Below are 13,731 nucleotides of genomic sequence, written 5' to 3' on the forward strand. Positions count from 1 at the left end.
GGACCGAGCGACAGACGGACGGACGGACCGAGCGACAGACGGACCGAGCGACAGACGGACCGAGCGACAGACGGACCGACTGAGCGACAGACGGACGGACGGACCGAGCGACAGACGGACCGAGCGACAGACGGACGGACGGACCGAGCGACAGACGGACCGAGCGACAGACGGACGGACCGACCGAGCGACAGACGGACGGACGGACCGAGCGACAGACGGACGGACGGACCGAGCGACAGACGGACGGACGGACCGAGCGACAGACGGACGGACCGAGCGACAGACCGAGCGACAGACGGACGGACCGAGCGACAGACCGAGCGACAGACGGACGGACCGAGCGACAGACGGACGGACGGACCGAGCGACAGACGGACGGACCGAGCGACAGTCGGACGGAGGAACGGACCGACAGACGGACGGACCTATCGACAGACGGACGGACCTAGCGACAGACGGACGGACCTAGCGACAGACGGACGGACCTAGCAACAGACGGACCTAGCGACGGACGGACGGACCTAGCGACGGACCGAGCGAGCGACAGATGGACCGAGCGAGCGACAGACGGAGAGAGAGCACAGACTGCACAAGAGGGACAGAGAGAGACAGGGAGAGGCCTCAGAGGTCAAACTTAGGGCAACAATGTTCACTGTCAATGCCTGCCATTTTGACATAAATTGGATGGTAGCTGAACTAAAATCAACTTTTTTTTTAACTCTCAAAGAAATATCCAAAATAACCAAAAATAGCATAAAGCTTTGACAGGTCCCTCTGGTATAGGATATTTTCCCCCCTCAATGGGAACAACTGCATAAATAAAGGATAAATGAAAGCAAATAAGATGTCATGTTATCATGGATATGAGTATTGCTGTGATTTACTGGCTGAGAAGGCTCTTTCTCCTAACCTACTTTCAGCCTGCAGAACCATACTGCCTGGCTGTCTGTCTCCAACACAGCAACAGCATGGTAACCACATGTTAAAAGCATGGCAACTGGGCTTTACCCCAAGGCAAGTAAACAAGCAAGGGGAAGAGGGATGAGACAGAGTCAATCGGAGGGGTAAGCAACCATATAAAATAACAAGTGATTGAAGCAGAGATTGGAAAGAGTGAAGAAAGGAGGAAATGAGAGATGTAGGAGGAGAGGGAAAGAGAAGAGACTGGAGAAGAGGACATGTAGAAGAGAGAAAGGAGGTAAACAAGCACACCCATCCCTTTCACAGAGAGTTACCTGCAGGAGTGGGGGTGACTTACAGTAGGCTGTGATTCATTCTCTCTCACACACACACACACACACACACACACACACACACACACACACACACTACCTGCTGGGTCGTGGCAGGGTGGGCAGGGCAGGGAGGCCAGTGGAGACAGAGTAGTGCACCAGCAGCAGGACAGACAGAGAGACCAGCACGGCAGAGTTAATAACAACGGCGCCCCCAACAAAGCCAAAGACAAACAGCAGCATACACCTCGGGCTCATGACCCCCCCTGAACATGGCCCAGCGCCTCTCACTGCCGGGGCCAGGGGAGGGGGGCGACTGCCAGGTGGTTAAAACACACGCCTCTGGGGCTTTTACAAACTGTCCCTTGGATGACGACGCGAACTAGGAGTATACTCCTCCCTCTGTCGACAAAGTACTCCTCACATACACACTCTGTTGCCGTGTGTTGAAGAGAAGAATGCTCAGGTACAGGAGATCTGGAACTCAGGCTGGAGAGTAGTGTGTGTTCAGACCAGCGGGCCAACGAGTGACGGCCACAGAAACAACAACAGCAGTAATCCCATGAGCAGCAGCAGAGGTGGCAGAGAGAGACAGAGCAGCAGCTGCTACTGTAGAGTGATGCCGGCTTCAGTCAACACAGAGAGGGAGAGAGAGAGAGAGGGTGGACACTGGTCTTGCAGCAGCCTTCTCCTCGCCTCACTTTTCTTGATGTATTGTATCCTCTTTCTGGCAGACGATGCTCTTTCTTTCCTAAACTGCGACACTGATGTCGCTGAGCAGTCTAGAATTGTCCCCGTCACTCTCACCCTCCCTTTCTCTCCCCTCCCCCTATCGGATGCTGAGGCAGCATCAGAGCTGGTAACATATGCCTCCCCTCAGCTCGATGCTGATTGGCTGAGCCATGGAGAGACTGGGAGGAGGAAAACCCTGTGGGAACTGACAGCGTCTGCTGCTACTGAGTGACTGTAGAGGGCTGCTGATACACACACACACACACACACACACACACACACACACACACACACACACACACTTCTGTTAGGAAAAACACAGAAATCACAAATAACTTCCTTGTGAACACAAACGCAAATGCTGTTTAAATCTAAAAAGCTACACAAACTGCTTTGATCTGAAGTACTAGTCAAACTAACAGCACTCTGGACTGTTCAAAATGAAGGTTTGCCTAGCAGGAGACCATGATTACTTTTTACTGCTGTTTCACTCACTAATCTGATCAGTAAAACACTACAGCGCTGAATCACTCATCTCCATCACACAGATTACTGCAGCTGACCACTGACTGCTGCCAAACCTCTGATTTATATACAGCTGATCCCATGGCATAATCCCACTCAATATCTATCCCGATCTCCTCCCCCCACTTCAACTCATATCCCCTAAAAGTTCATCCCCTCCTCCTACCACCGTCCTCTTTTTTCCATCCCTTTCGCCTCCTCTCCTCCCCCCTTTCCCTTGCCTCTGCCCAGCCCCTCATGCCTACCTCACATCTCTCATCTTCTGTCAGGTTTCTGACCTAAAAGGAAATCGTGCCTATGGAGAGCAGAGAGCGCAGGAGTGGCGCCTGCAGTGATGAAGCACTTCACATCAACATACTCTCTCACAAACACACTGAGCCAGGGTGAGGAGCCAACTAAGTGGATGAATGTTAGCGTGCCATACTGTATAATAAAATACAAAAACACCTACACAGTACCCAGGATGAACTGGCCACGAGACACTATTAATACACCATTAAGGAAGCACTGTTATATGAGAGTGTTTGTGTACAACTTCAGATACTGTCCACGCAGTGATCTCCGTATGGGACTTGAATAGTTGTATGATCTTACCGGGATCTGCTTGTGTCTGTAGGCACCTCTTGCACCGCCGCGTGCTGCTGGTGTTTGGTACGTTCCAAGTGCTCCATGTAGCTGTGGATCATCTGCATGGGACATACCACACAGGGAGATGGGGGGGGGGGGTTAGCGTGGACAGGGAGTGGTCCTATTCAAATAATTATTTGAACATGGCCATGATGCCTGCTGTTTCTTAGATGAGGTTTTTTGTGTCGATGTACAGCTGGAACAGACAGCCTCCCGGCCTGTGGGATATTCAGCTGTCACCGTGCGTTTGTGTGAGCTTCTAAAATCACGTTTCCGTCCATATTTAAAATGTCATGGTCTCTACGCAGGCTTGTTTGTTTTGGCGTCTGGGCAGACTTTAGGCAGACTGAGTTGAGGCAACTTGACAACATACTTAATATTGGGGAAATTGCTCCAATCTCCTTAAGCTGACCCAATTCTAACTCCCTCTTTCTCCTTCCCGCTCTCCTGCATCTTGCATTCTCCATCCCTCACCATCCTCATCCCTCCCTCCGTAGTAGTGTGAATTCCCTGAATGTAAGCTAGAAATAGCATCTTGTTTTGGTTCACTGTCGGTCAAACATCAATGGGATCCACTAGTCTGCCGACCTATGTAACATACAAACATACATACATAGTAGCCATTTAGCAGACCCAACCCTCTTAACCGCTAGGCTACCTGCTGCCCAGGCAACCTGCCATCCAGGTGCGTGCGTGTGTGTGTGTCTGTCTGTCTTCAAATCCCTGTTCACCCACGAATGCGTGGCAGCGCATGACTCCAACAGCATCATTCTGTTTGACAAATGTCAAACACTTAACAATACTAGAGTTTGTCTTTTTTTTACCTCCAATTTTGTGATACTCAATTGCGATCTTGTCTCATTGCTGCAACTCCCCAACGTGCTCGGGAGGCGAAGGTCGAGTCATGCATCTGAAACATGACTCGCCAAACCGAGCTTCTTAACACCCGCCCACTTAACCCAGAAGCCAGCTGCACCAATGTATTGGAGGAAACACCGTTCAACTAACGATCAAAGTCAGCCTGCAGGCGCCCGGTCCACCACAAGGAGTCCCTAGAGCGCAATGAGCCAGTAAAGCCCCCCAGGCCAAACCCTCCCCTATCCCGGATGACGCTTGGCCAATTGTGCGCCCCCCCTATGGAACTCCTGGTCATGGCCGGTTATGACACAGCCTGGGATCCAACCCGGGTCTGTAGTGACGCCTCAAGCACTGCGACGCAGTGCCTTAGACTGCTGTGCCACTCGGGAAGCCCTGAGTTTTACTTGATTTCTTCTGAACAAAAATATAAATGCAACATGAAACAATTTTACTGAGTTACAGTACATTTAAAATCAGTCAATTGAAATAAATAAATTAGGGCCTAATCTATGGATTTCACATAACTGGGCAGGGGCACAGGTGCAGAAGCTGGATGTGGAGGTCCTGGGCTGGCTTGGTTACACGTGGTCTTCGGTTGTGAGGGTGGTTGGACGTACTGTCAAATTCTCTAAAACAACGTTGGAGGCGGCTTACGGTAGAGAAATTAATATTAAATTCTCTGTCAACAGCTGTGGTGGCATTGATGCAGTTAGCATGCCAATTGCACTCTCCCTCAAAACATCTGTGGCGTTGTGTTGTGTGACAACACAGCACATTTTAGAGTGGCCTTTTATTGTCCCCAGCACAAGTTACACCTGTGTAATGATCATGCTGTTTAATCAGCTTCTTGATATGCCACACCTGTCAGGTGGATGGATTATCTTTGTAAAGGAGAAATGATCGCTAACAGGAATGTAAACAAATTTGTGCCCAAAATTTGACAGAAATAAGCTTTTGGAAAGTTTCTGGGATTTACTTTTTCAGCTCATGAAACCAACACCTTACATGTTGCGTTTATATTTTTGTTTAGTATAGTTTGCCCAGTAGGCCTACAAAGGAACAGTCCCAACACACACTTAAATACAAAAAAACACTTCCCCCCATACCTCTGTGTGTCTCTGGTGGAGGGCATTGTACTCTTTCTTCAGCTCGGCTTCTCGTTCCTCCAATCTGCCAACTGAAAGAGAAAAGATGTGTGATCTCAGTCAAACAGAACTACATGGTTAATGAGGGGAAAGAACCCTAAAAAACTGTTAAAGGGTCATTCCAAGGGTTGCAAAGCAACCGGTAATTTGCAGAAGTTACAGGAATCTTCAGTAATTTGGGTAATAAACAGAAAATCTATGGCAATCTATTGTAACTTAGTTAATTTATACTTTGAATAACTTTGAAAAAATGTATTTACATTTTTTTTTATCTCTATTGTCCACGAGTTTCTAGTAGATAGACAATATGGTTCAAGAGAAAATTAATGGAAAAAGCATCTAAATCAACAATGGAATTATTTTCAATCACCTCAACTCATCCAACTATTGAATTTTGTTTCCACAACTGCCACCTGTTTGATGCCAAAACATCGACAACAATTACATAGACATAGTAAAATAAAGTGTAATTTTTGGTGGGGGAAATTTGATATTTCATGCTGAAACCCTCATTACAACCAATTGGTATTCACTAAGGTTATGGTTTATATTTAGGATAATGTTTAACAGCTTTGTCACTCAAATGTTTCTATTTTTAAATAACCTTATTTAATGACTTCAGATATTTTACATGTGGTAAGGCCACAGAGGGCCAGAAAATTGCAGACACCTGTGATAATCTGAAGTACCCAAATTTCGGTAGTTTACTGGTAAAATTTCCAGTAATATACCCTCCTTTTGCAACCCTAGTCATTCCATTTTATTTCAAACACTTTTTGACCGCACCCCTTTTGATTTGAACAAAAACTTTTCATACATACAGTGCCTTCAGAAAGTGGAGGCAGTAGCCTAGCAGCTAAAACCCTCTATGGTCGATGTCCTTGCTCCAGCGTAAATTCTTTTTTTTTTTAAATTAAGTTTAAGAGTGATGTTTTTATTTTTTCCATTGGAGGCATCTCAATCCACCGCATCCGCCTATGCAACACTTCCGCATCTGCGGTGAAAGGTAACAAAGCTAGAGCGGTGTTTGTCAGACCATGAGACATCCCGACAAGCAGTCTTCTCACAAAATCGTCTTTAGCGTCTGAACGGTTTGGCCTTCAAACTATGATGACCGCTCTATGGAAAGATGAGACTCACGAACACGCTGGTGTTCTCCGACTCCCACATGCGTATTGGGATTCGTCTGAAGTCGGTGCAGCAGATCTGCCAACTTCTGTCTGTAGCCTTCTGTGTAAAGGTGAGACTCTCACGAACATGTCGGTTGTTTTGCTCTAGGAATGCTCACAGGCCTTACAAGACTCGTCTGAAGGTCCCCAGTCAATTTGTTTTATGGAAGTATGTATATGGAGACTGTTAAGTGACAAAAATAAGGTGTTTAATACAAGTTTAAAAAAAAAAGAGTATCTCAAATATAGGATAGAAACTTCAGAACAGACTATTGTTCCATGTAGTGAATCTGTTATTCAATGTGTTTGTATGGGCTAATAGCAGTAAGGCCAAATATATATATATAAATATATATATATATTTTTTTATACTTCAAGAGTCTTAAAATTCCAAATCAAATAGCAACATGATCCTTGGTATGACCTTCTTAAAACAATTCCATATAGCTTAGTAGATGCACCTTATGTCTAAACGTATTTACAGTGAAATGATCTTGATTGGTGATCTCAACTGGTGTTGGTTAAAGCCGGTGTCTGATGATTAAATTTTTTTGTTGTATTTCTATGAATCTTACCCAGTTGATTAACTCACCCACTCGCCCAAATCTCAAATGTCCAGAGAAATCTACTCTGATTGATTTGATATTCACAAATGTCCACATAAATCATGACAAAAAAACAAAATCCGTAGAATATTTAAGTGACCATTGTGCTGTTGTTGCTGTTAGAAATACTAAGACAAACCCACGCTTTACTCATAAGAGACATTTGAAGAGTTTTTATGAGCAGGCTCTTTCATGATTTGTTTTATTTTGACTGGAGCAAGATTGAGCTCATTCCTGATGTGGAAACTGCCTGGAAATTCATTCATGATATTTTTTTCCAAATAGTAAACAAACATGCTCCATTCCACAGGTTCAGGGTTAAAGTGCAGGATAATCCATGGTTTTCTTCTGAGCTGTCTTGTATTATTCACAAACGTAATCTAGCCTGGGCTAAAGCAAGGAAATCATGTTCTGATGCTGATTGGCTTATTTTTAGGCAGTTAGTTCTATTCTTCTCAGGAAGACCAAGTCTGAATATTTTATGTCTGTTACCACTGATAAACTTAATATCCTTCTAAAACTTTCTAGGGTCATTCAGGTTATGTCTGGAAACCGTAATGTTAATGAATTACCGTCATCTGTTTTGAAGGACTTTGTTGCTGAATATGACAAAACTGAAATGCAGAATTGTTTCAATGAGCACTTTGTATCATCCGGTAGGCTGTTTGATTCAGAGTCCTCTGTCTCTGTACAATCCTGTGTGGATGAACCAGTGAGACTTGGTCAAACGTTTAGCTTTTTGCCATTCTCAGTGAAGGAGATACATAAAGCCCTGAAATCCTTAGATCAGAGAAAGCCTGCAGGTCCTGATTTCCTTGATCCCTGCTTTTTATATCTGGCAGCTGATTTCAGAGCTGAACCACTTACAGTGAGGGGAAAAAAGTATTTGATCCTCTGCTGATTTTGTACGTTTGCCCACTTACAAAGAAATGATCAGTCTATAATTTTAATAGTAGGTTTATTTGAACAGTGAGAGACAGAATAACAAAAAAATCCAGAAAACCGCATGTCAAAAATGTTATAAAATTATTTGCATTTTAATGAGGGAAATAAGTATTTGACCCCTCTGCAAAACATGACTTAGTACGTGGTGGCAAAACCCTTGTTGGCAATTGCAGAGGTCAGACGTTTCTTGTAGTTGGCCACCAGGTTTGCACACATTTCAGGAGGGATTTTGTCCCACTCCTCTTTGCAGATCTTCTCCAAGTCATTAAGGTTTCGAGGCTGACGTTTGGCAACTCGAACCTTCAGCTCCCTCCACAGATTTTCTATGAGATTAAGGTCTGGAGACTGGCTAGGCCACTCCCGGACCTTAACCTCTATGGGCTAGGTGGGACGCTTGCGTCCCACCTACTCAACAGCCAGTGGAATCCCGTGGCGCGATATTCAAATACCTTAGAAATGCTATTACTTCAATTTCTCAAACATATGACTATTTTACACCATTTTAAAAGACAAGACTCTCGTTAATCTAACCACACTGTCCGATTTCAAAAAGGCTTTACAACGAAAGCAAAACATTAGATTATGTCAGCAGAGTACCCAGCCAGAAATAATCAGACACCCATTTTTCAAGCTAGCATATAATGTCACAAAAACCCAGAAGACAGCTAAATGCAGCACTAACCTTTGATGATCTTCATCAGATGACACTCCTAGGACATTATGTTATACAATACATGCATGTTTTGTTCAATCAAGTTCATATTTATATAAAAAAACAGCTTTTTACATTAGCATGTGACTAGCATGTGACTAGCATTCCCACCGAACACTCCGGTGAATTTACTAAATTACTCACGATAAACGTTCACAAAAAACAATTATAGATACAGAACTCCTTTATGCAATCGCTATGTCCGATTTTAAAATAGCTTTTCGGTGAAAGCACATTTTGCAATATTCTGAGTAGATAGCCCGGCCATCACAGGCTAGCTATTTTGACACCCACCAAGTGTGGTACTCACCAAACTCAGAATTACTATTAGAAAAATTGGATTACCTTTCCTGTTCTTCGTCAGAATGCACTCCCAGGACTTCTACTTCAATAACAAATGTAGGTTTGGTCCAAAATAATCCATTGTTATGTTCCAACAGCGACGTTTTGTTAGTGCGTTCAAGACACTATCCCAATGGTAAATAACGGTCACGCGCACGGCGCATTTCGTGACAAAAGATTTCTAAATATTTCATTACCGTACTTCGAAGCATGTCAACCGCTGTTTAAAATCAATTTTTATGCCATTTTTCTCGTAAAAAAGCGATAATATTCCGACCGGGAATCTGCAATTAGGTAAACAGCCGAAAGAAAATACAGCACGGGGTCGAATCGGGCACGCGCCTAATTTCTTTGTCCTCTTATCGGCCACTTGGCAAAGGCGATTATGTGTTTCAGCCTGAGGCTGCCTCGTCATCGTTCAACTTTTTCCCGGGCTCTGAGAGCCTATGGAAGCCGTAGGAAGTGTCACATTACAGCTAAGATCCCCACTCTTCAATAAACAGAGACAAGAAGAACGACTCCTTGTCAGACAGGCCACTTCCTGCATGAAACCTTCTCAGGTTTTTGCCTGCCATATGAGTTCTGTTATACTCACAGACACCATTCAAACAGTTTTAGAAACTTTAGGGTGTTTTCTATCCAAAGCCAATAATTATATGCATATTCTAGTTACTGGGCAGGAGTAGTAACCAGATTAAATCGGGTACGTTTTTTATCCGGCCGTGTAAATACTGCCCCCTAGCCCAAACAGGTTAAAATCAATTTTTATGCGATTTTTCTCGTAAAAAAAGCGATAATATTCCGACCGGGAAACCCTGTTTTCGTTCAAAGACGAAAAAATAAAAACATGGTGTCGTCTCGTGCACGCGCCCCAGTCTCATTGTTCTCAGATCGACCACTATCCAAATGCACTACTGTTTTTCAGCCTGGGCCTGCAAAGGCATCATTCACCGTTCTGCCGCCTTCTGAGAGCCTATGGGAGCGTTAGAAAATGTCACGTTATGCCAGAGATCCCCTGTTTTGGTTAGAGATGATCAAGAAGGCCAAGAAATAGTGCTTCCTGTTTGGAATCTTCTCAGGTTTTGGCCTGCCAAATGAGTTCTGTTATACTCACAGACACCATTCAAACAGTTTTAGAAACTTTAGGGTGTTTTCTATCCAAATCAACCAATTATATGCATATTCTAGTTACTGGGCAGGAGTAGTAATCAGATTAAATCGGGTACGTTTTCTATCCGGCCGTGCAAATACTGCCCCCTATCCCCAACAGGTTAATGTGCTTCTTCTTGAGCCACTCCTTTGTTACCTTGTGTTTTGGGTCGTTGTCATGCTGGAATACCCATCCACGACCCATTTTCAATGCCCTGGCTGAGGGAAGGAGGTTCTCACCCAAGATTTGATGGTACATGTCCCCGCCCATCATCCCTTTGATGCGGTGAAGTTGTCCTGTCCCCTTAGCAGAAAAACACCCCCAAAGCATAATGTTTCCACCTCCATGTTTGAGGGTGGAGATGGTGTTCTTGGGGTCATAGGCAGCATTCCTCCTCCTCCAAACACGACGAGTTGAGTTGATGTCAAAGAGCTCCATTTTGGTCTCATCTGACCACAACACTTTCAACCAGTTGTCCTCTGAGTCATTCAGATGTTCATTGGCAAACTTAAGACGGGCCTGTATATGTATTCTTGAGCAGGGGGACCTTGCGGGCGCTGCAGGATTTCAGTCCTTCACGGCGTAGTGTGTTACCATTTGTTTTCTTGGTGACTATGGTCCCAGCTGCCTTGAGATCATTGACAAGATCCTCCCGTGTAGTTCTGGGCTGATTCCTCACCGTTCTCATGATCATTGCAACTCCACGAGGTGAGATCTTGCATTGACAGTTCTTTTGTGTTTCTTCCATTTGCAAATAATAGCACCAAATGTTGTCACCTTCTCACCAAGCTGCTTGGCGATGGTCTTGTAGCCCATTCCAGCCTTGTGTAGGTCTACAATCTTGTCCCTGACATCCTTGGAGAGCTCTTTGGTTTTGGCAATGGTGGAGAGCTGGGAATCTGATTGATTGATTGATTCTGTGGACAGGTGTCTTTTTTACAGGTAACAAGCTGGGGTTAGGAGCACTCCCTTTAAGTGTGCTACTAATCTCAGCTCGTTACCTGTATAAAAGACACCTGGGAACCAGAAATCTTTCTAATTGAGAGGGGGTCAAATACTTATTTCCCTCATTAAAATGCAAATCAATTTATAACATTTTTGACATGCGTTTTTCTGGATATTTTTGTTGTTATTCAGTCTCTCACTGTTCAAATAAACCTACCATTAAAATTATAGACTGATCCTTTCTTTGTCAGTGGGCAAATGTACAAAATCAGCAGGGGATCAAATACTTTTTTCCCCCCACTGTACATATCTGTTCAATCTAACCCTGGAATGTAATGAAATTCCAAAGATCTAGAAATCAGCATTTGTCCTACCACTTTTAAAAAGGGGGAGATCCAACTCCTAAATAATTTTTGGTCCATCCCAAAGCTGTCACCCCTGGTGAAAATACTTGAAACCCTTGTGAGTGAACAGCTAAAAGAGTTTTTATTTACTAACTTTATTTTATCAATGTACTAAATCGGGCTTCAGGAAGAAGCGTACCACAACTACAGCAGCCATCTCTCACGTCACCCCGCTCCTCCGCTCTCTCCACTGGCTTCCAGTTGAAGCTCGCATCCGCTACAAGACCATGGTGCTTGCCTACGGAGCTGTGAGGGGAACGGCACCTCCATACCTTCAGGCTCTGATCAGGCCCTACACCCAAACAAGGGCACTGCGTTCATCCACCTCTGGCCTGCTGGCCCCCCTACCTCTGAGGAAGCACAGTTCCCGCTCAGCCCAGTCCAAACTGTTCGCTGCTCTGGCACCCCAATGGTGGAACAAGCTCCCTCACGACGCCAGGACAGCAGAGTCAATCACCACCTTCCGGAGACACCTGAAACCCCACCTCTTTAAGGAATACCTGGGATAGGATAAAGTAATCCTTCTAACCCCCCCCCCCCCCCTTAAAAGATTTAGATGCACTATTGTAAAGTGGTTGTTCCACTGGATATCATAAGGTGAATGCACCAATTTGTAAGTCGCTCTGGATAAGAGTGTCTGCTAAATGACTTAAATGTAATGTAAATGAAGGTTTTAAATGATATCACTGAAGCCCTTGACAAAAAACAGCACTGTGTCTCACTTTTTATTGATCTCTCTAAGGCTTTTGATACAGTTGATCATGCTATACTGGAGGCAGAGATTGTCGAGTGTAGGTCCTTCGGAGCATGCAGCTGCATGGTTTGCTAACTAACTGTCTGATAGAACTCAGAGCACTCAATTTGATGAGCTCATGTCTGTTAAATTGTCTATCTGTAATGGTATACCCCAGGGCTCTGTACTTGGTCCCATCTTAACATAAAAAATGTTGACAAATGTGCAACTTCACTTTTATGCTGATGATACTGTTATTTATTGTTGTACCTCGTCTCTCACAAAAGCTTTCCAAAACTTGCAAACTGCTTTTTATACTGTTCAACATACCTTGTCAATTGAAGCTTATCCTCAACACTGACAAAACTAAACTAATGGTGTTTTCTAAAGCAAGAAAGACCTTTGAACCTTTCACCTATTACTACCCGTCAGGGTAATGAGATTGAGATTGTAACCTCATAAAAATCTTGGAATTTTAATTGATGACGGCGTCTTAAATTGCATACTCAAGAACTTACAAAAAAATTGAAGCTGAAGTTGGGATTTTATTTTAGGAATAAGGCCTGTTTTTCTTTTGAAGTCAGAAGGAGGCTAGTATCAGCTACATTTATACCTTAACTAGACTATGGGGCTATTTTACATATGAATGCTTCAGCTCAGTGTTTGAGATCAATTGACACCCTTTACCATGGCGCATTGAGATTTATTTTAAACTGCAAAACCCTCACGCACCACTGCACTTTTATATACCAGGGTTGGCTGGTCTTCTCTAGTCACTCAGGCTCAGTCACTGGTACACTTTTATTTACAAAGCCATTTTGGGTTTAGTACCATTTAATTTGGGCATTTTTATTGTTCAGTAATGTGGTGGGTACTCTCTTCGTTCGCAAGACTTCCTGCTAACTGTTCCAAATGTCTGAACTGAATTTGGTAAAAGGGCTTTTATGTACTCTGCGCCATCGGCTTGGAACGCCTTACAAAATACTTGTAAACTGGAAGAAATTGTCCCGGTTGATGTTTTTAAATCACTGATGAAGGATTTTGAGGCTGATTCCCTGACCTGTCAATGTTTTTAATTTGCTGTTTTATGATTTTGTTATACTCTTGTGAATCCTATGGTTTTTACTAGATTACTTGTAGTTTTTCATGTTGTGTGTCTGAAATTGTGTAACAACTTGGTGCTGCCCATCTTGGCCAGGACACTCTTAAAAACGAGATTTAAAATCTCAATGAGCACTTCCTGGTTAAATAAAGGTTAAAAATAAATAAAAAAAAGCTCCATTCATGGTATTTCTATCCACAACATTCAACGTTTTCGAACTGCACATGGCTGAGGCATCAGATGAGAAACCAGGTACGGTTTAAACTGCTGTCAGTTGTAGTAGCAACGCATGACCACCAGGCGTCATTAGCACACTAGTAAAATACACTGGCTGGCTCAAACACTCAAATATTTTGGGTTATGGGTCACTGAGTAACCATAATCCTATGGAAAACATTAGGAATTCTAAGCCATTTTGTCCAGTCATCACACACACACACACACACACGCCATGTTTAAACTTTAAGATTAAAAAGCACAAGCAGGAACCCAAACACACTAG

General features: G+C 43.9%; 1 protein-coding gene across 7 annotated transcripts in view; it reads right to left on the reverse strand.

Annotated features, from left to right (window-relative positions):
* The window catches only part of spag9b (sperm associated antigen 9b), a 54,783-nt gene that overhangs the window by 25,322 nt on the left and 15,730 nt on the right, over positions 1-13,731 (reverse strand). For 5 of the 7 annotated variants that reach the window (XM_029764815.1, XM_029764814.1, XM_029764812.1 and 2 more), the window contains exons 3-4: positions 5,084-5,154; positions 3,087-3,178 (exon numbers count right to left, since the gene is read on the reverse strand). In XM_029764815.1, the coding sequence (XP_029620675.1) occupies positions 3,087-3,178; positions 5,084-5,154 (163 nt within the window). Of the gene's footprint in view, positions 1-1,335; positions 2,607-3,086; positions 3,179-5,083; positions 5,155-13,731 lie in introns of those variants that run through there. The other 2 variants (XM_029764816.1, XM_029764817.1) reach the window with 2 other exon arrangements.

The sequence above is a fragment of the Salmo trutta genome, chromosome 10, assembly GCF_901001165.1.
Source record: "Salmo trutta chromosome 10, fSalTru1.1, whole genome shotgun sequence".
Lineage (NCBI taxonomy): Eukaryota > Metazoa > Chordata > Actinopteri > Salmoniformes > Salmonidae > Salmo > Salmo trutta.